The following is a 26,756-nucleotide window of genomic DNA, read 5'->3' as shown; positions in this document are numbered from 1 at the left end:
AATGGTCTCAATAATTTTGTTCCAGCTTTAAATTAATGATCTATAATTCCTCCAAGTCACTCTATTCTTTATTCCTTGTTAAAATGACTTGACCCCCTCAACAGTTCAGAGAGCTAGGAAAATCATATTTGACTGGTTATGGACATTGTTATCCCCATCCAGAGGAAGAAAAACAAAACAAAAAAATTAATAAAAAACCTTCAGAATCTCATGAACATTTCATAAAAATTATCTCTTCTGAATCTGATGAGCATTTTATAAAAATTATCTCTTCTCTATCTGTTTCCCTTAATCTTAATTCCTCATACTGAAAATGACTAATCTGTAAGAATGTTTATCAAATATATATATATATATATGTATATATATATACATATATATGTATATACAATGATAACCTGACTGTTCATGCTGAGGGGAGGTGGGTGGGAAGGGAAGGTGGTAGGAAATTTTGTAACTTAAAAATATACATGTGCATATGGCTGAAAAAATAAATAAATAAAAATAAAATGATTTGGCCAAACTTCAGATTCAACCATAATCACCTTTACAAGAGAAAAAATACATTCAGAACAAACAAATGAATGGATTTTTCACTAATCCTATTCCAGTGTTTCATTAAGCAATGTATGATCCCTGAGTTCTCATCAGTTATCTCAGAAGAGACTAAGTTCAGGAGCAATCCCTTCCTGAGCTAGGCCTGGTGACAGAATTTGAATCTGACAGTTTCAAGACTAGTCAATAGATTAGCCTAATTGAATTGAGGAAGGCTCATCACTAGAAGGTTAGTCATCAAGTGATTAAATTTTTTTGACCAAAATAAATCACCTTCAACTAAAGCAAAGAAAATTCTAAATCTGCATTGGAGGAGGGAGTATCCACATCCATGAAATCTCACATCTTTGAAGTATTTACTTATAGTGAAATAAAACCAAGAACTCTGAAAATGCCACTGTGTCCTCTCCAACTCCACCCTATCAGTTCTGTTCACATTCCATCACTGTGGACCTTAGTCTGTGATGCAACCCTTATGGAGAAAAGACTTGGAAATTGCTTCTCAAAATACTGAAGTTCCTACCTTGTCAGCAACCACAGATACTGAAAATCCAGAAAAGTGAGTTCTTAACATCAAAGTACTTGGTACTGTCAAATGGCTCAACATTAGAAGAAGATATGTTGTTGCTGAATCCTTTCCATCCAATTTGTAGCAGAAATTTCCCAAAGGTGTCTTCCCCATTACATTATGATCGTCTTAACAGAAAATAACATCTCTACTTTTCTATTTGTATACCCAGCACTTAGAACAGTATTTTTTACATAGTGAAGACAAACATTTTTAAAAATTAATTCCTTTATTCATTGATTTGTATACCTATGATCTTAGAGATCACTAAATACAACCCTTTCATTCTTCAGATAAGGAAACTAAAGCAGAAGTTCAGTGATTAGGGTTAGGGTTAGGGACAAACTAATGGCCAAATTTGACTAGAACTTGTCTGTGGGAGTCCAAAATATTTAGACAAAATGTAAAAACCTTTCTTATATGATTACAAATGTGACCACAGTTGACATCACATCTATAAAGTTCCCGGACAGATGACCAAATGTTTCATGTTTTATCTCAATGTTTTGGAGTTTTGCACAGGATTTGCTTTCATAGTCATACTCTTTGAATGAAGTTGAGAAGTAAAAAAATTCTATATCAGTGAAATGCATAACTTGTAGCAAACAGATTTTGATAGAATGCTAAGAAAATTGAGTTTGTTATCTGCACTGCTCATTTACTTGAGAATATGCTTAATTACAAAAAATTCACAGGGCAAAAAAGCTAACTTCAGTGAGAATCAAATTTACTTTTAAGTTTAATTTTAAAATGGAGGAGAAATTAATTATTTTGGATAACCATAGTATCATATCCTGCAAGAGTTCAAGAAGCTTTGAACCCACAAAGCTGATAATTTCTTCTTTCATGACCAAAAAAAAAAAGTTAGCAGGCATCTCTAGAGGAATAAATTAACATGACTGTGATGAGAAATAGAGATTTCATAAAATACCATTTTGATTTGATAGAGGAGCCTAGATCTAATAGGTTCAGGATACTGAACATACAAAGTCATAGTGTTGGCTTTCTACAGCTGTACCCCTTGTAATATCAAAGGGCATCTGGGGCACACTGATCACTACCACACATTGCAACAGCTATATCACACATACTCTGTTTCATCATAGCATTTCAAAGTAATTTACTTTCTTGTGATTTAAAAACAAAGGGAAAAAATCCATTTTCTAACTTTCCCTTTGGTCTTTTTCTTACTTCCCTTGAAAAGCAAAAGGGCAATCTTTTGTAAAGGCCCAGTTCAATGAATATCTTTTTGTTTATCTTTGTATCTCTAGCATTTAAGACAAAGCCTGGTTCATAGTATATGCCTAATAAATGCTTGGTGACTGACTAATTAATTAAAGTATCCCTCCCTCCTTTTTCTAGTATTTGCACCCCATGTGGCCAAACAAAACGTACTACCTTTATCCCCAGTGCCTGTCACATGATAAATACTTGCAATTGATTGGTTCTGAATGGGACAATCTTTCATCCTTGACTTTTTTTTTGTTGTTTTTTTTTTTTGTTTGTTTTTAGTTTTTGTAAGGCAATGGGGTTAAGTGGCTTGCCCAAGGCCACACAGTTAGATAATTATTAAGTGTCTGAAGCTGGATTTGAACTCGTACTCCTGACTCCAAGGCCAGTGCTCTATCCACCTAGCCACCCCCATCCTTGACTTATTATAAAAAAATTCTTCAACAAAATTCAATAATCAGAAGAATCTGATCACCACTGGTAATAGAAATAAAGAAATAAGAGTAAGAAAACAATAATTATTTAGGTCTTAGAGTTCCTCAATTAAAAATATCACAAAGCTTCATAAGATAGCTTAGAGAGGAAATATGTGCATTACAGGCATATTATTAACAGCCAGAAAACCAAAGAGAATGCATGTACCTTCCTTCCCCAGCACCCCCCCAATACACATGCACACACACACACACACACACACACACACACACATAAGAGACACACCATGAACACATTGCTTTAGCTTTTTCATTAAGTAACTTTTCTTGTAAACTTTCATCTTCAAGGAACAATATAATCTCCACACCCCAAAAATTTATTTTCCAAATGTTCTTTTGCTGGCTTGAAACAAAATATGTGACTCATGAAATTTGAAGCAATTCAATTAACTCAGATTCATACATAGGTCAAGAGTAGAAGAAATCTCAGGACATATTCCCTTTTGTCTACCACTCCACTTCTAACTTTACAGATGAGAAAACTAGCCCAGAACAACTGAGTGATTTGTCCTAGGTCATATATCTAAGGAATATTGAGGCAAAATCTGAACCTGAATCATCTGACTCTTCAACCAGTGATTTTCCCACTAAATTACACTCAATATTTGCTTTCACAGTTTTAAAATATTCAAATATAAAAGTAAGCCTACAATATTTTAAAAGCTTTTTCTTGCCCCCTAATCCCACAGGCTTTAAATAAATCAGATAATTTAATATTGAAAGTGCATGGTTGACATGTCAAATTCTCAGAGCAACATGACTGAACAAATGTGAAACAATATGATAGATTAAATGATGAGTAAGGGAAGTGACCTCATGCATACAATTAAAATTAGCTCCATCCTAAAGGAATCTAATAGTAATACATTTTTGTAGCCTGGCTCAGAGTGGGAGATTTATTCCCTATATATGACATAGTCATGAATATGACAAAGTCATATATATATGATAAAATGTGGTCTTTGAGAGGAGCAACAGTGGTACAGTGGATAGAGCACCAGACCTAGAATTAGGAATACCTGAGTTCAAATGTGACCTCAGACACTTACTAATTGTGTGATCCTGAACAAAGTCATAGAGTTACTATTTGCCTCAGTTTTCTCATCTGTAAAATAAATTGGAGAAATACATGGCAAACTACTCATGTATCTTTGTCAAGGAAACTTTAATTGGACATGACTAAAACAGCTAAATAATGCAATTTTCCTTGTTGCTTAGTTTGTGTGCTTATTTAGATTCACTTGTATGGCAAGGCCATGGAGGATTGGGAGCCCTGAATAGTTTTGTAACCTGCTACTTAGACTTATCTTCATCAGTCTGTCTGTCTCAGAAATGATGGACTACTACTAGATGCTATCAGCCTTGGTAGTCTTGTATAGCACAGGCCCACAGACATGTTTTCTTTAAAGCTTGCTAAATGGATATTTAGGTCCCTTGCGGGGGGGGGGGGGGGCAGAACAAAAGAGAGGCACTGGTACCTAGGAAATCATTTAGCTATTCTGAACCTCAATTTTTCCAATATACAAATGAAGAGTTTGTAAAATGCATATTTTCTAAACTTTTGAGCTCTGGGTCTATGCTTTGCTATGAAAATAGTTTTTCCAATTTTTTACAGAAAAAAACCTTTTAAATCTTTCCAGATGTATTTCTGCTGTGACAGTTGGGACAGTCTACCAGAAATTCATGGCATAATTTGAATCATACTGTCTACAAACACCAGGTATGGAAGCATCTAGGTGGTGCAGTGGATAGACCCTTAATAATTACTTAGCTATGTGACCAAGCCATTTAACTCCACTGTCAAACAAAAACAAACAGGAAAAAAAACTTGCTGGTTGTCTTTTGGCTCAGATTTAAGCCTAATGACTTCAAACTTCAACAGGTATTAATTAAATATCTCACCTCCTGAATGCTCAGTTTTGTCCACTCTAAGTTTCTTATGAAAAGGGAAAAACTGGGTGATATGTGGTGGCCATAGACAACTATTATGTATGGGGGTCATAGGCAAGAACTTCTTTAAGTTCTCCATATGTGCTATGGATTCTCAAATTCAGAAGGGCCCCTACAAATATGTTCTAACTTATTACTGATCAGGAATTCCCTCTATGGAATTCCTGACAAGTGGTAATTAATCTGCTTGAAGACTTCAAAAAATAATAGAGCTCACTGCTTCCCAAAGTAGTGCATTCTATATTCAGGTAGCTACAAGTATTAATAATAATGATGACTGACATTCATATAATGAATTAAGATTTGCACAATTTGAGGTACAGGGTTGAAGTTGCTCCTCACAGCAATCATGTGGTATAGGTACTACAGGTTTATACTTTTTTTATTTTTCTTGATGATGGAACTGCATGGAGTTCAAAAAAGTTAAATGACTGTCATAAGCAAGTGCATTACTAGGAAGTGGAAGCAGATAGATGACATAGAAGAAATATTTCCTCTCTGAGTTCATAAGTTGGGTAGCTGATGCCAAGTATATATTTACCAGAATGCAAAAATTATGAAGGTTAAAAACCTAGGTTTTATTAATATGCTCAAGCATAACTTCAGACCACAAAGAAAACCTGAAAAATCATGAGGATCCTAACAAGACTTCTAGGAAAAATTATGTCAGAGTGGCAGAGAAATAAGTATTTTACATGTTGCAATCTTGTACATTTTTCTTAGGCTATAAAAATTAATGAAGAGAGAGATATAATCCCATGGTTTTCCTTCCTGTCATAAAGTTGAATAAACAGTTATAATCTCATAGATCCCCTAAATTAACAAATTTGTCAAGCAGTAGGCTTTTCAGAAGAAAAAATAAGATAAAGGTCACAGACAAAGTTTAATAAGGAAAAAAATACCTACAATCTCTCTGTCTTGACCAAAATCTCCGTATCACCAAAATCAGCATTTAAAGTTTTCAATTCTACAATTCTACAACATTCAGCTTGACTCTTAAACCTACAATAACAGAAATCCATGACCTTTGTACAAGAGGTATTTGAAACAGATTTTAGCCTTGAATGTTTTAAATGTCTTGAACATCATTTCTTATAAGTTTATATATTTTTTATTTCACCAGAATTTCTCTTATTCCCCCCTCTTTCTTTTTTTTTTAATTTTTGTTTCGTTTTTTTAGGTTTTTGCAAGGCAAACGGGGTTAAGTGGCTTGCTCAAGGCCACACAGCTAGGTAATTATTGTGGCTGAGACTGGATTTGAATCCAGGTACTCCTGACTCCAGGGCTGGTGCTTTATTCACTACATCACCTAGCCGCCCCTTGAACATAATTTTTAAATAAAAAAGAGAAATAATAAATGATCACTTAACTGAACTACAAAAGTTTTAATAAAATATGCCTTGAGAACAGAATAATGACCAAAAGGGAATTTTACATATCCAAGTATGAGTTCCTTTAACAGCAAAACAATTTTGTAATTCTTGCATTCCTTGGCTTAAAACCAACACAAATTCCAATTATTTAAGGGTAACCATTGCTTTGCATTTTTACTGCTTCTTTTTCAATATTTTATCTATGGCAGTGCCTTACAAAAGATCAAGGACACTAACAACAATATAAAATAAGTCCCTGCCCCAAGCTAGCAATCTCAAGAAAGAAAATTGGAACAGCTTAGAGTAAATAAAGAGTATTCCTCATGACCTTGGTATAACAGGTAATTTGATTTAAGTCACAAATTCTATGACTGTAGTAATAAAAAAAAATGTTCCCCAAATTTTTCTTTTCTTCAAATTCAAGGCTTAAAGTCTTAGTCATGATAAAAGCAGAATCAGTCAAAAACCAAATTTTTGCTTTCTTCATTTCTGAAAATATAATCAATTTATACACATACACAATCAAACATGCTTTAATCTCTATTTTATTATTATTTATTTTCAAGAGAACATATATTAGAAAGGGGAACACTGAGAAATGTTCCTTCTTATGAAAGGAGAGATACTTTACATCTTCTCATCATAAAGTTGCTTGATAAAGTATTCTTGAGAACAGGATTTGAGAAAAAGAATGGGAATAGAGGTCAAGAAGATAAAAAATTAGGAACCAAGACATTGTTCTGATCAGTTTTTGAATTATCAGGGACCTAACAATTTTTTTCAAAACTATTAAAAAAATAAGTACCTCTTACTGCTAAGTACATCTGGGCACTTCTTTTGTTCATATTGTATTCATGTGGTTTTTTTTTCTAAAGCTAACACATGTGCTTTTTTTTGTAAAGCTAAAGTTTTTGAAACTTTAGTGTCATTGTTCTAAGAAACTTGAAGATGAAGCAAATCTTTTTATTATTTCAGGGAGACCCTCTTTCCTTTGCAATTTATAGTCTTCCAGAATGATTGATTTTTATCCTTTGATATTGAAGACCATGACATCAAATGAATCATGACATGACATGACATGCACATTATATTGATTAAAGTGAGGGCAAGGACATCCTTCTCATCACCTCTTCCAGAATCATCCTAACCCAATGTTCAGATAGTATAGGAAACAGAACTTCTAATGTTAGTCTGGATACAATGGGAGACCTTGACCTTTTAGATCTAGATCTTTCTTTAGTTCTAGGTTATACAGCATACAGCGGGGCAGAGTTTCAGTATGACATTTTTATGGCTATACCATAAGATAGTATGGTAAAGCTAAGCTGTCACTCGATGGTCTATGCTAATCTAATCATCAGTATGATAATATCTGGCAACAAGCTTTTGACAGTAGGGCAAAGCTAATCTGTCACTGAATGATCTATGCTACTCATCTCTGTAATCATACTCCCATCAGATTTTGGTTTCCAGGAGGAGACAAGTCATGGGAATAATGTAACAGGATCACTAGTCACCATCCAATTAATGGTTGGAACTACCATGGTGTCTGAGCATCTTCAAACCCTCAAGTTTCATTCTTAGTTAATGAAAACATCCTTGACAAATGTTTTGGCTCTGGTCTGTTTTTCACTGGGACAAAAATTTTATCTCTAGGGTATAATATGAATACTCCTGATTGACCCTCTTTGATCATGGCCCTAATTCTGAAAAGAAATAAAATAGAACTGGTGTCCTATCCATTATTTTTAGCTGTGGTATTCTGTCTTATAGAATGACCTTGTGTGGAGAGCAAAAAGCCTGGGTTTACAACCAAGTATATACTGTCAGGGGAAAAGATGCATCAATGAAATAGAGGACTTCCAAAATTTCCTGACAAAAAAGAGTAGAACTGAAGAGAGGATTCCAACAGCAAATACATAGATCAAGACATGAATATGGGGGCAGCTAGGTGGTGCAGTGGATAAAGCACCAGCCCTGGAGTCAGGAGTACCTGGGGTCAAATCCGGTCTCAAACACTTAATAATTACCTAGCTGTGTGGCCTTGGGCAAGCCACTTAACCCCAATTGCCTTGCAAAAACCTAAAAAGAAAGAGATGAATATAAAGATACATGGCCTTATGCCCCATCAATTGGGGAATAGTTACACAAGTTATGGTACATAAATATTAAGGAATACTACTATTATTCTATAAGAAACCACAAATGATCAGATTCTAGAGAAGCATGGAATGAATTACAGGATCTAATACTGAAGAAGGGAAGGAAAACCAAGAGAACAATGGACACATTAACAATATTGTGAGATGATCAATCCTGGATGCAGCTCCTCTCAGCAGTTCAGAGAACTCGGATAACCCTATTAGACCAGCTTCTAGAGGAAGAAAAACAAAACAAAACAAAATCCTTCAGAATCTGAAGAACACTACATTCACTTTTTTTAAAAAAGTGAATTTCTTTCCCTTAATCTTAATTCCTCATACCAAAAATTATTAATCTGTAAACATGTTTAATACAAATAGGTATGTACAATATTAACCTGACTATCACTGAAGGGAGGGTGGAAGGAAATTACATAACTTAAAAATATACATAGACATATGGGATAATGTTGAAAAACTTTCTTAGCATGTATTTCAAAAAGTATCAATTTTAAAGAAAGAAACTGAATGAATTTATGTATTGGGTAGTTAATTAATTTGCCTAGCATGTGTCAAAGACAGGACCTAGACTGAGATAAATCTGTCTCTAAGACCAGCTCTGCAGTCACTATGTCCTAATGTCTCTCATAATCAACTATTTCTTTTTTTCTATAGTCAAGTATAAATTTTGGTTAATACAGAGAAATATGAAAATTTATTTAGAAACTGCAATGTTACCATATCCATTGTGAAATGGGACCACAGTCTATTGTTAGCAATGAAGTCTGAAGACATTAAAGGACATGTAAAAAACTTCTTCAAACTCCAGAAAACATTGTGGTAGGGATATAGCTAAGGATTTAATTAATTTTGAAGCATTAGAAAAAAATCTGAAAATCTACAACTATTAAAAATATAACTGAAAGATTCTCTTTTTCCTTGTTTCATATAATTTCATATTTTGCTGTCAAGTGACTTAAAAGGCCTTTTGGACAGTTTCCCCTTTTCATCATTAGTTCATATTTTTTTCTCTATTCATGTCTAAATATTTTAAAGTTTTGGGCAGGGAAGGAGGTTTTCAATTTTCCTAAAAGAATGAGTCTCTTTGAACTCACCTATGCTCACTTTGACTTTTAAATTTCTTTCCTCATTAAAATACTACTTTAATCTCACTCACAGTTTAAAATATGTAGCATTCTTCCTGCAACTTAAAGTGGCCAGATAAACTTCTCAGTCCTAAATCTGAGAACCAGATTTGGAGAATTCCTGCTATGTTCTCATGCACTGCCCCTTAATCCCAATTCCACATGAAGTGAGTTGTCAGTAAGCAGTCCAAAAACAAAATGTCAATTAACATATATACATATGTGTATATATGTTGGATAGCCTTATTGAAACTGCTGTACTTCAGTTGAGTTGTAATTTCATCAAGGTGAATGCCTTAGTTCTATGGTTCCAATCTCCAGAACCTCTTGTTTATGTCCTTCCCTAAGCCATACATAAAAGCTCTCTCCACTGAAATTATACATGTACTAATATAGCAGATAGGCTGTTTATTTACTATCTATATCTCACCCCTGTACTTCCTTTCTACATTTCTGTTTACATATTTACTTGATAGTGTATTTTATGCATTTATATCTAATATAATGCAAATATATTTAATATAAGATATAACACTATAAATGTTAGAGAAGAGATGATGTGAGGATGAAAGATAATAAACAGATAGTCATCTTAACTCTTATAGCAGAGCCTATGAATGCTAATTGACCAAATGGGAGATTTCTACCATATAAAGATGGCATAGTGGATAGACAGCTGCTACTGTCTCACAATAGTTGTGTGATCTTGAACAATTCATCTAACTTCTCAGTGCCCCAGAGAACTAATTAAGACTAAAAGTTATTGAAAATATGCCAATTCCTGTGGCAGAAGAAGCTACAAAAACTATCTACATGAAAAAAAAAATCACAAACACTGCTTTTGCTTTATTTTTTAAGCACTTACTGATATATTGCATTTTGATGATCTCCCCAGCTCTTTATTGGTAATATGCAGTAGATTATACATATTCATGATACAATTATATATATAACCATTTTTGGAACTCTAGATTCCTCTTGAATTAATCTCAATCCTTGTCAACAAATTTTGAATAATATTCCATATGAAGTAAATGCTTAATAAATGCGCCTTGCATTGTATAAGAAATTCTTTTTTTTTTTCAGTATGATGGCATCAGAAAATTCTCCAAGTAACTACTTGTGTTTTTTCTCATTTGGATCTTTCAGTATTTCAGTTTCAGAATTTTACCCATAACAGCTTTCTGTACCTCTTAATTCAACTTGTCTTTGATGATATCACGTCAGAAGAAAGAGCTTATCCTTTTCCAGAACTTTTTGGAAACCATTCCCAAACTATGACCTCTATTCCCACTGTTGATCATAAGTACTAGGTTGGCAAGTTACCTTTGTCCAAGATTTGGTTTCCACTTCACCTACCAGTTCCTCCTTATTGATTAACATAAGATCTAGAAATAGAACATTTATTATCTCAACTCCCTTTTGAAAGATATGTGGGGGCGGCTAGGTGGCACAGTGGATAGAGTACCAGCCCTGGAGTCAGGAGTTCTTGAGTTCAAATCCAGCATCAGACACATAATAATTACCTGTGTGACCTTGGGCAAGCCACTTAACCCCATTTGCCTTGCAACCCCTCCCCGAAAAAAGATATGTGGAGTAATATGTAAAATAATACACATTTTATGTTCTGCTTCTAGCAGAGAGAGGCATTCAGTCCATCATCATTATATACCATTTTGTGTCAGATTAGTGAGCCACATTACAATTTGGTCATTATTTTACTTTATATAGCCAATCAGTTATTATTCCCATAATAACATTGTCTTTTTTTCTTCCCCATTCTAAACCCACCTAAAAACTTTCAACTGTGCTTTCTTCCTCAACTTTATTAATCTTCATACAATTTTATATACATTTCACATGGGATAACAAACTATACTGCTCCTGGATAATTCATATCTTTTTGGTGAACCTTCTATAGCTATGTTCCAAAATCTGTTCACTACTTTTGAATTAGACCTTAACTTCACTTTGTTTATAACCTTAACTCTATGCCAAAGTGAGGTGATGAATATTTTTTATCCCTCTATCAGTTTAGTTTCTTCTCTGTCCTGCTTATTGCTCTCCATGGTATCTGATTTGTATGCAAGCACCCCTCTCTCTTACCTTCCTTTATTATTTTAAAACTTTCAATCATATCTGCAAGTCTAAAGACAAATCGTAAACATAATTCATGGTACTGCATGAAACTGGGTTGTGTGTTCCTGAGAATAATTTAGATAGGTTCTGTATTATAAAATGTTTTGTTATATTCAGTTTTCCTGCAAATTGTGAGTTATTATATGGTTTGAAAATGATCATTATATGGTTTGAAAATGATTCATTAAGACAAAACAAATTTAAATTGTAATTTATGGGGTAGGGATGAATGCCTGAATATATTTTCTTAATGACCATATGAGTTCAGAGCAATTAAACTTGCAGGAATTGTTTTTAAAAAGCAAGATAAGGATTAATTGTCAACTAAGACTATGTAAGGATAGTTAAGAAATAATGTTTTGGCATTGAGTCATAAAAGTGGGTTAGCAGTTTCTAGCCTAAAGATCAAATATACTATTTGCTTTAATTAGCAGAGCAACACTCTCAAATATAGATCAACAATTTAATAGGTATGTTTTTCTTTAATTTTTAAAATTTATTTTTAATATTAATTTCTTTAGATTTAAGTTCCACATTCTTTTCCTCCTTCCTGTCACATGCTCACACATTGAGAAGACAAGTAATATTTCAGTCATACATAGGTAGTCATGCAAGACTTTTCGATATTAGCCATGCTTCAAAAACAAAAGAAAAGAAAGAAACCAAAAAAGTATGTTTCAGTCTTCACTCAGTCAAGGATGGCTAGGTGGTGCAGTGGATAGAGAACTGGCCCTGGATTCAGGAGGACCTGAGTTCAAAGCCGGTCTCAGACAACATTTAATAATTAACTTAGCTGTGTGACTTTGAGCAAGTCACTTAACCCCACTGCATTACAAAACAACAGCAACAACAAAAAGCAGTCTTTACTCAGTCCATCATCAGTCTGGCCTGGCAGTAAATAACTTTTTTTAATCATGGGTTTTTTAGAATCGTCTCAGATTATTGTCTTGATCAGAGATGATCATCATTACAATATTTCTGTTACTCTATACAATGTTTTGCTAGTTCTGCTGACATAACTTTGCTTCAGATTTTTCTGAGAGCACCCTGCTCATATTTTCTCACAGCATAATAGGATACTTTCACTATCATATACTATAATTTGCTTAATCATTCCCCAGTTGTTAGACATTCCTTCAATTTCTGAATCTTTTCTACCATGAAAGAAGATAGTATAACCTTCATACCCTTTAACCTAGCAATACACTATTAGGTCTGTATCCCAAAAGTGATAAAAAGCAATAAGGAAAAGGACTTATGTTACAAAAATATTTATGGTGGTTCTTTGCTGATAGCAAAGAATTTGGAATCGACCATCAATTGGGGAATGAGTGTACAAATTATAGTATGTGACTATTATGGAATACTATTTGCAATAAGAAATGAGGAGGAGGATGCTGTCAGAAAAACCTGGAAAGACTTTCACAAAGTAAAAGCAATATTGTAAGATGATCAGCTGTGAATGACATCTATTTTCAGCAATATAATGATCCAAGGCAATTCTATGAAAAATATTATCCATCCCCAGAGAAAGAACCGATGGTGTTTGAATACAGATTGAAACATACATTTTTTTAACTTTACTTTTCTTGAGGTTTGTTTTTTTATTTATAACATGACCATTATGGAAATGTTTTCCATGAGTCCACATATATAACCTAGATCAAATCTTTTGCCTTCTCAATGTGGGGAGGAAGGAGGAAGGAAAGGAGAGAATTTGAAACTCCTGGTTTTGAAAATGAATGTTAAAAACCATTTTTATATGCAACTGGTAAAAATAAAATATTAAAGGAAAAAAGACAAATTTCATAAGAAAAAAGTTATAAATATTTTTGGACATGTAAATTTTTTTCCTTTTTCTATTTCTTTGGGATACAGAACTAGTAACATTACTGCTGGGAAAAAGGTGTTATTCTTGCTTTGATAATCCTTTGATTTGCTTCAAATTGATAATCCTTTGATTTGTTTTAATTTGGTTCAAATTGTTCTTCTGAAAGCTTGGACCATAACTCTACCAACCTAACACACACTATGTTAGTATATGTTTAACAATTATATTATTGAAAAGAACAAACATGGAAACTTAAACTCAATTAAAATATATAATTCACTTTGCAGATCTTAAAGTACAATATGAATTCTATTATCATTACTAATCTTGTGACCCTGAGATGTTTTAAGGGAGGGTGGGTAGAAAGCTTTCTAAAGTGTTGTTATTGTAATTACCTCAGACTTCCCAGATGCCACTGCTAAAGGAATTAACTACCTTTTTTTTTAGGTTTTTTGCAAGGAAAATGGGATTAAGTGACTTGCCCAAGGCCACACACTTAGGTCATTATAAAGTGTCTGAGACCAGATTTGAACCCAGGTAGTCCTGACTCCAGAGCCAGTGATTTATCCACTACACCACCTAGGCACCCCAGAATTAATTACCTTTTGAGGACAGAGAGACCACTTTGAGGGTGGGGAGAAATCCAATTGTGAAAACTACTATTACCCTCTGGCTGGGTTAAACCACTATGACTCTCCCTCTCTGAAATTCACTGTTGACTAACAAGGAGAATCATGCAACTCTCTCTCTATTACACTTACTTCCTGCAGTTCCACTCCTTTTTCTTTCATGGTCAGCCCCCCTACTCTTACCCCAAATTCCATCCACTGCTGTTTTTCCTTGCACTGCTTAAATAATTGCCAGGTCTCTTTCATTCTCAAAATTCTCAAACTCTCTCTCTCTCTCTCTCTCTCTCTCTCTCTCTCTCTCTCTCTCTCTCACACACACACACACACACACACACACACACACACACACACACACACACACACACACACACACACACACACACACACACACAGACAAAGACCATAAGAAACCTGTCTGGTTATTAGGGAAGGATATGCAGTCGCATATGAGGCTTTAGAGATCTGGAGAAACTGACTTCATGTGGGTAAAGCATTTTTGTCTTTAGATGACCAGGAAGCAGCCAAGGGGTGCAGGAACTAATAAAAGTCCTAAAGACAATTTGTGTGTTTGTGTGTGTGTGTGTGTGTGTGTGTGTATAAATATATATACATATATATCTACATTCATATGCTATGTGTGTATTTATATGTACATATGTGTTAGTATATGTGTTCGAATAGACATGAAATATGTGAATATATATGTATGAGTACATAGATCTACAGATATATAGATCATTCATTAAATAAACTACTACCATATTTTTAAACTATTGTCCAAGTATTTCTCCTCCTTTTCATAACCAATCTGAAAACCAAAAAAATTGTCTGTATGTGTTGTCTCTCCTCCCCTCAGTCACTCCTTAACCCTTGGCAATCTAGCTTGTGACCTCATCATTCAATTTTAACTGCTCTCTCCACTAAAGTTACCAATGACCTTTTCCTGACAGATGTGATGGTCTTTTTTCATTCCTCATCTTTTTCAGATTTTCTATAGCATCTGGTATTTTTAAACATCTTCTCCTTTTGCATACTCTTGGAAACTTCTTTTGTTGTTGCTTTACTCTGACCTATCTGACCATGCTGTTTCTGTCTTCTTCACTGGTTCATTTATAATATCACAGTTGCTAACTATGAATAAAACCCAGTGCTCTGAACTAGTCACTATTCTCTGTTCTCTCTAAACTCATTCATTTGGTGACCTCTTTCGTTCCAACAAATTTAATTATTATCTCAATGCATATGGTTGTCAATTATATTTATCTTTCACCTCAGGTTCAGTCATGTACACCGAGCATCTATTGAATTCTATTTTAACATGGATGCCCCACAAGCATCTGTTTGGAATGCCCCAAACAGAACTCATTCTTTTTCCCCAAATTACACTTCTCTTCTTGGGGTGTAGGGTGTGTTCAATGAAGATTAGTACCTCTAGCCTGAGGACTGTCAAGCCCTTTTCAGGGTTGGTATGCATCTCTGATGTCCACCCACCTTACCTAACACTCATCTGTGGTTCTAAGAAGTTGTAGCATACACAGAGACTCACCCCAGCACACCTTTTGGCAGAAGGGTTAAACCAGGTTGAGGGTAATTGAAGGGGTCTCAAACCTGCTGATGAGTTGGGAGGTAATGTCTATCCCAAGCATGTAAAATCTTGCACTGATGAAATAGGCAGATGAGAACAATTCATTCCAAGGGCCATGAAGGCAACTGAAACAGGTGCTGAGGAGTGCTTAAAGCTTGGTTAGACATTGAAAGATGTCAGGATCATCCATTGTATCTAGAGCTATCACCAGTTGTCTTGATTCTGTCTTGCCACAGAATCATGATGACTTTAAAAAAAGAGAGTGAGGCCTGCAAGTTCATACAAACTGCCTCACATAAATCAAACTTACACGACTCAAAAGACATCATATATTTGCTCTATGAGCAACACAGAATTGAAGTAGTTCAAAGGAAACAGAAGATCTGTAAGTTTAGAATAATCATTCCATGTGTTTACATGGATTATTTGTGCCCATCCTGTGGTAGAGCATTTTGACCTCGTATTGGTTTGATCAGCCACAGTTGGATATATTGTATCTTGTCTCTAACATAGTGATGTCATTTTAATCTTCTTTGATAATTAAGGACAAGAACCAACATCTAAATTTCCCTTTTTTCTGTTGAAGATACAACGTTCCTTCTAGTCACCCAGATTCACAATTACACTTTTGGCATTATCTGAATGTTTGCTCTCCTCCATGCCTCATATTCAATAAGCTTACATATCGCAACTTTCACCTTAGTTCAGGCACTCAATAATTCTCAAATGAATTATGATAATAGTTTCTAATTAGGTAACCTTTACTCAAATCTCTACACAGCACCAAAAGTAATTTCCTTAAAGTGCAAGTTTGACCACGTCACATCCACTCAATAAACTCTAATTCTATTGCTTTTAAGATCAATCATAAGTTCCTTTAGTTTTTAAAACCCTTCATAGTCTGACTCCAGGCTACCTTTCCAACACTATTATACAACTTCCCTTTCTACACCTCATGATTCATCCTTGCTCTTTTTCACAAATCATACTAAATCATCCATTTCTTTGCCCTTGTTCTTTTCCATGATGAGAATCCATCCCCTCCTTACCTTGGCCTCTCAGAATTCTTGATTTCTTCAAAACTCTATTCAAGTAACACCTTCTCCAAGTTGTTCCTAATGCCCTCAGATATTGTGCCTTTATCTTATAAGAATATAACCTTATATTTATTTTGTACATGTCTAGTATTACCTATTTTTTCAAATGCTTTTTCCTCCATTAAAATACAAATTTCTTAAGGGTGAGGTTGTATTTTTGTCTTAATGTTCCCAACATCTTGCAAGTTGTCTGATTTTCTTTAATTCTAATGTCTTCTCTTTTAGACTATCTCCCTCTTAGCCTATATATGTGTGTGTATATATATATATATATATATATATATATATATATTGCATTTGTATATAGTTTTTTAAATTTCATCTTCCCCAATATAATGTGCTACTTATGAGAAGAGATCATTTTTTCTTATTTTGCATCTTCAGTATCTGGGACATAGGAGTTTAAATGCTTATTGACTTTCACCTAATGGGTATTTGATAGATACTTATTGATGGATTGACTTAACAGAATTAAAGAATCATTGAATACTAGAAGATTCCTTATAGACACTTGTAGATAACATGTTATAATGAAAAATCATGGAACTTAGAGTCAAAGAGCATGCATTCAAATACCAGTTCCAATATTTTCTAGTCCATGAGTTGTTCTTGGTTTATTTTTTTTGGAAAATGTAGATAATAATACTGACACTGACCATCTCATGAGTTACTGAGATGAGTACACTTCCTCACCTATAAAGCAATATATAAAATAAGTCATTTTTCTTATTATCAGACACAATGGGGACATCTTTCATGCAAGGGGAAAAAAGGTTAAACTTTGTCTTCTGTCTGTCTCACGTTTGATCAAATGGATCATGTACTCATCTATTTGGACAACCAGGAATAAACCAAAATCGTGAATGCATTTGAGCAAGATATAATTTAGGACAGGAAATTTTCTTCTCTCAATATCAATACAGATTGCATTGAGTTAGAAAAATAGGTAAACACCTTAAAATGAAATAGATATTTTTATTACTTACAAATATGAGCAGATCAGGTACATGTTTGATGTTCATTTTACTGCACCATCTCACAAATTGCACCAAGTAACAAAATTCTTTATCACTAAAACATCTGCATCAAGAATTCAGTTTGCTTGCAAAGACTAAAAAGTTTTATCTTTATTTTAAAATAACCATCTTAAAATTTTTAATATCCTGAGGTTGTATTCTTTAAATCCACAGTTCTCTCAGACAAGGAATTTAAATCAACCTACCATCATTCTGTGATGATATTTTTTTTCTAGTTCAGAACCAGGCAGTTAGAAACACAACAGCTCAGAGAGACAAAAAAAGCAAAATGTATTCATGAAGTCTCTTGCAAGTATTGCCATCAGAATTTTATGTTAAGAAAATGAATCAAACTCATGGAGTCATCTGAACTTTTAACAGAAAAGAACAAAAAAGCAATGTTTTCCAGAGATGAAACCAAAGTCATAAGAGATGACGTGAAATGAATAAGTTTTTTTTCATAGCAAACTTGGTGTTTTATTTCAATTTAAAGACACTTAATGGATCTTTACCTCATTTTTGATCACACTGATATTAGACAATTTTGAAATGTATTGTCTATTTTGCAAAAAGTGGGGGAAAGGCAAAAAGAAAAGAAACTCTTGGAAAATTATTAAAGTTTTCTAAAGTTTTAATAAAATGTATCAAGGCAATTCAATAGAAATCCAAAGTAAGATAGCATGTGCAACCAAGTCTGAACTATAATTACAGAGCCTCCTTGCATTCTGGTAAGTATACCTTTGCTTATAAAGAAAATGGACTTCAGATATGTGAAGGAAAGTAGTGTAACATTTTCTTTTTTCAGTTCTAGCTATAAAATGTTTTGGGGAAGAAAAGGGGGAAAAAATAAGAAAAAGGGGAGTGAGAAATAGCCAAATCCCTGGACTAACAATCTAGAAGTGAAAATGGGTACCAACAACTTGAGAAGTGTGGTTAAAAATGCTATGTACAATATTAAGTATAACCATCATATAACAGGTAATTGTTGTAAGGCACAAACCTTATGATTTTCATAAGTTATTGTTCAGTTATTTCCAACTCCTCATCACTCTATTTGAACTTTCTTTGCAAAGATCCTGGGGTGGCTTGTCATTTCCTTCTCTAGCTCATTTTATAGATGAGGAAATTGAGTCAAATAAGATAAAGTCATTTGCTCAGGGTCACATAGCTAATAAGTGTTTCAAAAAAGATTTGGACTCAGAAAGATGAGTCTCCCTGATTTCAGGCCCGGTCCTCTATCCACTGTGTCACCTGCCTCTAATTAAAAAAAAAAACCCATAGATTCTTTCAATTTTTTACTCCAAGTGTTAAAATAGAACTATATCCAAAGATAATCAGGTAATATCCAAACCTTAAATTGAATATTTATATATGTTTTGTTTCTATTTATTTTATTATTTATTTCCATGACTTTTTACTTGAGAAGAAGAGATAGCTGAGTTGTGTGTGATGACTCTTTCACCACAGTGATCTGGGTAAACAGAAAGAAAAATTAGGATTACTAAGAATGGATGAGAAACAATTACATTACCAATAGATCCAGTGTGTCAAAGAGAATGTGTGTAGCCCAAAAGGGATAACCTTGAAAATAGCAGTTACTTATATGGTTCAATTTGATACACAACTCCTCAAAAAGAAAATGTGATGTCATTAAAATCTTTGCAAATTTTCCCTAAGGTAATCCTAAGGTGCCTCCATCTCTAGATCAATTCTAGGCACAGTTCACTATCCTTTTGGATTTTGTCTAAGACATATGTACTGAAGGACCATTTCTGTGAGATGACCATTCAACTGGATGGTATGAACAAATAATTATTCTTTAGCCACACATTTGAGTGATATTTCAGGATTTGATGCAAATATCCTCCACAATAAATGTTAAACACATCTGGAGGACCTCACCACCTTTAAGGAATCTTCTTTCTACTTAGACTCTTCACTGGACATCACTCATGGTGCTGGAAAATGGCCTTGGCCAGCATAGACCTGTTTTTTGGTCCTATTGATATTTCTAAGCAGAGATGTCATTAAGCAAAATCATCTATGTTTACTGCATCCTTTAAGGAATCATCCATAATTAGAACACATGCACTGGAATCATCTCATTATACAGATTATAAAGAAGAAAATCTTTTTTACTTGTCAACAAAAAATATGTATAGTGATACCTTTTTCTAGCATTTGTACATTTTATATGTATATATATATATATATATATACAGAGAAGATAGATATAGCTATATGATATATGGATATAGATGTGATCTTTTATAAATTGTCATTTGCAAAGTTTGCCTATTTCCTTCTCCTACCTTCATCCAGGATACTTTTGATATTTTTTTTCTACAGATAGGAAAGTTAGAACATGGAGCCTTTCTCATTATTTCTTTTTTGTAATCATTTTACAAATGTTTAAAAAACATTTTTCTTCATCCATCAAACCAAATACACTAGTCATCTTGTCATATTCCAAACCACTCCCACTATCTTTTCCTCTTAGAATAGCACCCTACAGACAACAACTTCAGAGATAACACTCCACCTCCACTATTCATTGGAGTATTTCCATTCAGCTTTAGAACATGATTAGAGGGTGGATCATCTAGATAGGTAAAAACATCAGTTTCAAACTAGGTTAAACTCGTTTTAGTTAGCTAACCCCAATCTTACCCCATATCTTATCTATCCATCCTTACAATGCATCTCTTTCCCTTTGCCCTGTTGTCATTTTTGTGAATAACTGTGCCTATATGGTCCACCTCTTGTTCTTGAAGCATTTATCAAACCAGTGGTACATTTGCTTCTGGAAAAGAAATACTGACTGTTTAATGACTCTACTTACTATATCTGTCACTCCTCCAACTAAAACACCATAACTAGGTTACTACTTCCCAACATGCATTATTTCTCTCTTTCAGAATGTAAGCTCCTTAAGAGGAGGGCTGTTTCACTTGAAAATTTGTATTCTCAGTCCTTTCCCCAATATCAGCAAACCATAGATGTATAGTGAATATATGTTTATTCCTTTCAGATCCTTTGTAAAGCAATCCCTCGAAACTATGTGATATTTCATACAGGTACTCTCTGGATATCTTGATTTCTTCCAGTTTCTTTTTTCATCTTTAGTGTGTTTATTTTTCCCCTACCTCCTCAAGGGAATAAGACATGAGATTCTAAATGTGGCAAATCCTTATCATTGATAATAATATTAACAAAAAAATAGGTCCGGTTGACATACAATTTTCTTCTCATAGTCTTCCTGTGAGGCAAATATTATGGATAAGGAAACTATGGCTCAGGGAGGTTAAAGCAAGTGACCTTCCCAGAGTGACATGGCTAGTAAGATTACAAAAATGTATTCAGATATGGGTCTTTTTAGCTCAAGATCCACTAGGTTAGTTTAAGAATTTTTCTTTATAAGTTTTACATATTTTTTTCTTTCATCATTTGTTATCTTCCTTTCATCATTTCTTTACTAAAATGCTCTCAGGATGAGTTGACCACTGTTATTAAGTTTCCTATAAAATTATTTTTTCTCCATTGTTTCTAACTTTTGAAATGATATTTTTCATAAACTTCAAGTATCTTCCCTCTTAATTTTATAAATAAATTAACATTCCAAACCTGTATTGCCCAATATCTCTTAGCCTGGTAAAAAGATTTAAGATTTGCTGATCATTAAGGCACTATAATCTCTCCCAATTTCTGTACTGTCATAACTCATTAAGTTTCATAAGAAAATGGAAATGATGTAAATCAATTTCTGCTTTTTATATATTCCCACATTAAAATCAATAGGGGTTTTTGCTAAGTTAGATAAGAGTCATTTTGTTGCATGCAATTTTCTGGTGTCTTTTTTCCCCTAATTTGCCATAGAATTTAATTGTTAATAAGACAGTGAACAACTGCACATAGGCAGCTGATTTTCAAATAACCCTTCACCTTGGAAACTGGTTGTTAGCTGCAAGTTAAGGTATTTTCTTTTTTTGTGGAATTATTTACTGTCCAATGCCTCCTGACTCTCTACTTGAAAAATATATTCATTGTTTACAGGCATCATATTGATGATTCTCCAAAAATCAATTCTTGTCATTTGTTGTTAAATCTTTTGCTCACTATACCTCTTTCTATACTACATCTTTCACACTGTAGAAGTCCTCAAACCTCCTGGATGATCTCTTGGATACTTATTTACACATTAAAATGTGTTGTAACTTCCACTGATTCCAAAGATAATGTTTTGTCTAGGAACAATAATGAATTAAGAACCCAAGTAAAATATCATGTTTTCTTACTTGTAAATTGGGGTTTAAATGAAACAATCTTTGAATCAACTCAGATTTTAGATATTTGAAATCATTCACTCAAATACTTCTCTATAATTCATATCCTGGCTATAATGTAATTCTTTATTTTCAATAAAACTTTAAAAACATTTATTGAATAATGTACACAAACTCCCTATGACTTTGAAAATTATTTCTTTGGAGTTAAGGTATCTAGGATCACTATGATCTTGAAAATATGGTAACAGTAAGGGAATAAAACTCTCAGAAGAAAATAAAAACTGATGGTGTCCAGAACAGAAAAAACATTTTTACATGAACAGTTCTGTTCCACAAATATATTACTAGCAAATTATTACATGATTGAATCCTGAATAGTTAATAGGTACCTAATACTCAACTACTGATCATCAAAACAAAAAGCTTCAGAGCATTATTTTTTAATTCAAAAAACTGAGATAAAATATTTTTACCTACATCAATAAATATTGAAGACAGAAAAGGAAAATTTCCCTTTATAATATAGAGATTGCACAAGAGAACTAATGTTACAAGTGGCCAACTAGTCTGCATATAAATGATAAAGAGAGAACTCAAAGCAGAAACATTTTTTAATTATAAACTATAAAAAATATGTTTAAAAATAAACTTGTCAGGACAGTTATTTGGTGCAATGGATAGAGTATGGACCCCGGAATCAGGAGGACCTGAATATTATCTCAGATTACATACCATCTGTGTGACCCTCAATTGCCTCCCTGTCAAAATAAATAAATGAATAAAAATGAACTTGTCTCAACACAAAAAGTGGAAGATAGGAAATCAATTTACCCCATCTATTGATGAAGAAGTGACATAATAGAAAATTAGTGGGCTTGAAGACAGTGGACTTCGGTTCAGATCCTCTCTCTTCCACTCACTTCCCATGTAACTTTAAACAAGTCACTAACCCTCTTGGGCTTCAGTTTCCTCACTGGAAAAATGAGGGTATTAGACTAGACAACCTCTAATGTAATCTTCCAGATCTAAATCTATCATCTATGCCCCTGTCAAATAACCAACAGCACCTATAGAAAATAAATATTTTTCATAAAACTTCACACATTATAAACCAAACACTAATTGTAAAATTTAAAGAAGCCAACACATCAAACTTATCTTTGCCAATGAAGTGGGGTTAGCTGAGAGAGCTAAATTTCTCTCCCTATAAAATTAAACCAATTATTAGTTTCAATAATGTCTAGATTTTTTAAAAATCATTTAAACGTTTTCCCTAAAATATGATGCTTTCAACAAAAGGCAGTGATTACAAAAACAAAAACATACAGTGCTATGACAAAACTGAATAAAACATTTAAATTGATAAAAAGCAAATGTGCAAATGATATTTTGATATAGAGCATGAAAGAGGGAAGGGAAGTCTTGATGATTTCACCAAAAGGGGAACCAATGAGTATATCTGGACACAGACTATCACAGGTATGACTCAGAGAGGGGAAGAGGAAGGTCACAGTTGTTAATCAGCTTGATGCATCATTAGGTCGAAAGCTGAGTTTCACCCACATTGCCATCAGTGTTGAGTATCAAACGGGGAGAACTTGGCAGGGAGGGGAGGTAGTGCAGATCTCTAAGAAAAATCAGAAGAGAAGAGGAAAAGAAAATAGAATGAAGTTGAAAATCATCTTGAGAAACCATCCTTTTAAGTTCTTTGTGGAGAAGCAAAAAGGAAGGTCAAGTCAGAAATTTACCTAAATGGGAATTTTCACAAATGCTTAAGCATATCCCCACCAACAAAAAAAAAAAAAGAAATTGAGAGGAAGAGAAGAATTAAAATTTTCATATTGAGTAAAGAGAGAATTATGTTCTTCTTACTTGACAATAAAACAGATGGTCTGGGGTTTGGGAATCACAGAATCTTAGCATGGACCTAAGAGAACATCTAGTTTAAATTCCTTATTTTTATTGAGAGGGTGTCAGACAAAGTGACTCTTCCATTGTAAGCACCAGAAGCAGGTCTAAAACCCAGCTCTTTTGACTACATAGTCTATGTTCTTTCTAATAGAAATGAAAATATTTGTTTCAATACATACACATATACATTATGTATACATAGACATATAGACAATAATCTCTCATATCTCTTCTAAGATTCATTGAAATGAAAAGACAACCCTAATTTTGAATTTTGAATTTACTGATTTTAAGAGAATAATCTAACTCTCTTAAATGTTTCTAGGATCAACAATTGATTTTTCTTAAAAATCATCAGTTTCCCCCAAAAGAACCCTGATCTAGTTGGGGGAATTAGAAAAAGTAATATAAAGGATTCCATTCAATCTTATTCATCAGAATTTAAAAAAAAACCAAATCAGTCTGTATTTTAAAATTCATCTTTGAAATAATTTCCTATGGCTTTTCTATTTGATTCTTAAGTAACAAAATGATTCGCTCCATTTACTGCTTTTCAAATTCATGTTTAATTATTATTTGAAAATTTGTTCTAGAGAGTAATCTTATTCTATCATAATCAATCTAAATCAACAAAGGAGAAGTTGGACATCTTTTAAGGAAGTTAAAAGGAAATTCATAGACAAAAAAGAAAATGTCATGTTTTTTATGTGATTTTCATGGCAGACAAGCCTGTATGCCAGAAAATGTTTGTCTCATGTATAAATTCTCTCCAACAGCTCTTTATGTTGGTGGTTAATAAGTCAGTTATCTAATTACAGATTTGCTTTGACACTTTTAGTACTCAAAGTTTATCTCATTTCAAAAGATTGCCCTTTTCACACTACAATAAATATAATTCTTCCTAGTTTCATCATGTTTACCATTAGATATTTTGCAAAAGATATTTGAAATCATATGTTATAGCATTGGAACTACTTAAGAAAACATATTGACTTCACATTTCTATCCTTACTGTCTCCTGTCAAGTGGAACTGGCCCTGGTAATAGGAAGATTAGTAAATATGAGCTACCTCAATTTGGCCTAACTCTTGCTGACAACTTTTCCATTACATGGGTGGATGAGAGCAACTGAGTTTGGAAGTATTCAATTTATTCTGTAGCAACAGCTTCGGGGACACAATAGTTACTTGAATGAAATATGAGGTCTTGCAATAATAAATCTTGGGATCAAGTACTAATTTTTAATGCAAGTACTCCTTCTCTTCAATATCCACCCCCCCAAAAAACATTGTCTTCATATTCGCAAGTCTATATTCATGAGAAATCTTTGATACTTTTTGAAAAAATTCCATCATTTAAATTATGTATTCTAGAAATAAAAGATAGGATTGATATTCAAGTATTAAGAATGATATTATTTGTAAATTAATTGAAAAGCTAATCGATAATCTTAACTTTTATGAGCAATGCCCCCAGTGTCATTATTTATACATGTGCTTAGAAAACAAAGACAAGATATTTGAAGTTCCACAAACATTCTCATAACAAATAGTAATAATATTGTTTAATCTTGACATAGCCAGTATACCATTCTTTCTTTGGTTCCAAATTAAAACTGGAGAAATATGTTGTATGTATATGGTGACTAAATCCAAACATGAAAAACGTTAAGGTGGTATCTACATGGCACTAAAACATCCAGTTAAAAAGTCAAGACCTTCATAATTATCTAAGTATTTGGTCTGCACATTGTTAAATTCTCAATTATTTGGCAATATGCAAATGAGAGGCAGTGTGTTGTAGTGAATAGAGCACTAGTGTTGGATTCAGAAAGATCTAGATTTGAATCTTGTCTTGGACACTTAGAAGCTATGTGACCATGAACAAGAAACTTAAAATTTAAGTTTCCTTAACTGTAAAATAAGGAGAGTAAGTCTAGGTGATTTTCAAAATTCCTTCCAGTTCTAAATTGATGACTTTTCTAAACTGATGACTTTAAAACCACATTTGATATCTTGTTTCTAACATTCTATGGAAAAAGAAGAAAGAAGCCTGTAAAAATAAGGCTGTCTCCTTTTAATGAGAAAAGCATTTCCATTTGGCAATGAAATTCTTCATTTGAAATTGATTCTAAATCATGATAAATTACTTAGAATTTAATTTGACATTCTGCAAGGTATCTTACCTTAGAAAAATTACTAAATATGAACTGATGCATTGCTAAAAGAGAACTAAATCATCATGAGTTGTTATTTTTACAATATATCCTTTTCAAAAAATTTATTTGCATGTGATTTTTGGTAATGGGTAAGATTTAGTTTAATATTTAGCATTTTATTTTTCTATATTATGACTTTCTAAATTGATTTTTTCATTTTGAAAAAACATTCAAATGTCTAAAACTTTAGATTAATCTTAGAACATTATGGTGTCATGTTACATAGCAGAAAATAAGTAGCTTTGGTAATGATTAAAGTCTGCTTACTGAATTGAATTATAATTCCTATAGTGTGTGGGATTAAATGTGGCAAAGCAACATGTCAGAACACTTTCTCTATTTTATTTAAATTGAGGGAAATATTTTGCTATAAATAATAACCTCCAATCACAGTTATCAATGACTTGCATCACTAACATTCTAAGTGGTCTAGATACTCAACAAACCCTCACATTACTCTTCATAAGAAATATATAGACAAGTGTCAAGTATTTTAATTTCAAGTTTTCAAAACATGAAAATAAAGACTGGTGTTAGAGAAAGTCTTCAAAATTAACATGTTCAAGACCACATTGGAAATGAGAACCA

At 33.2% G+C, this 26,756-nt stretch overlaps 1 protein-coding gene across 13 annotated transcripts in view; it reads right to left on the bottom strand.

The window, feature by feature from the left end:
- Positions 1-26,756, bottom strand: part of MLIP (muscular LMNA interacting protein) — a 490,259-nt gene that overhangs the window by 116,384 nt on the left and 347,119 nt on the right. Inside the window, exon 13 of one of the 13 annotated variants that reach the window (XM_074237227.1) lies at positions 479-8,544. The exons of 11 other annotated variants lie outside the window; for them this stretch is intronic. In XM_074237227.1, the coding sequence (XP_074093328.1) occupies positions 8,533-8,544 (12 nt within the window). In that variant the 3' untranslated portion in view covers positions 479-8,532. One more of the 13 variants, XM_074237224.1, reaches the window with a different exon arrangement.

Source organism: Macrotis lagotis, chromosome 5 (genome assembly GCF_037893015.1).
Source record: "Macrotis lagotis isolate mMagLag1 chromosome 5, bilby.v1.9.chrom.fasta, whole genome shotgun sequence".
In the NCBI taxonomy this organism is placed as follows: Eukaryota; Metazoa; Chordata; class Mammalia; order Peramelemorphia; family Peramelidae; genus Macrotis; species Macrotis lagotis.
This window is presented reverse-complemented; position numbering and strand designations above follow the sequence as displayed.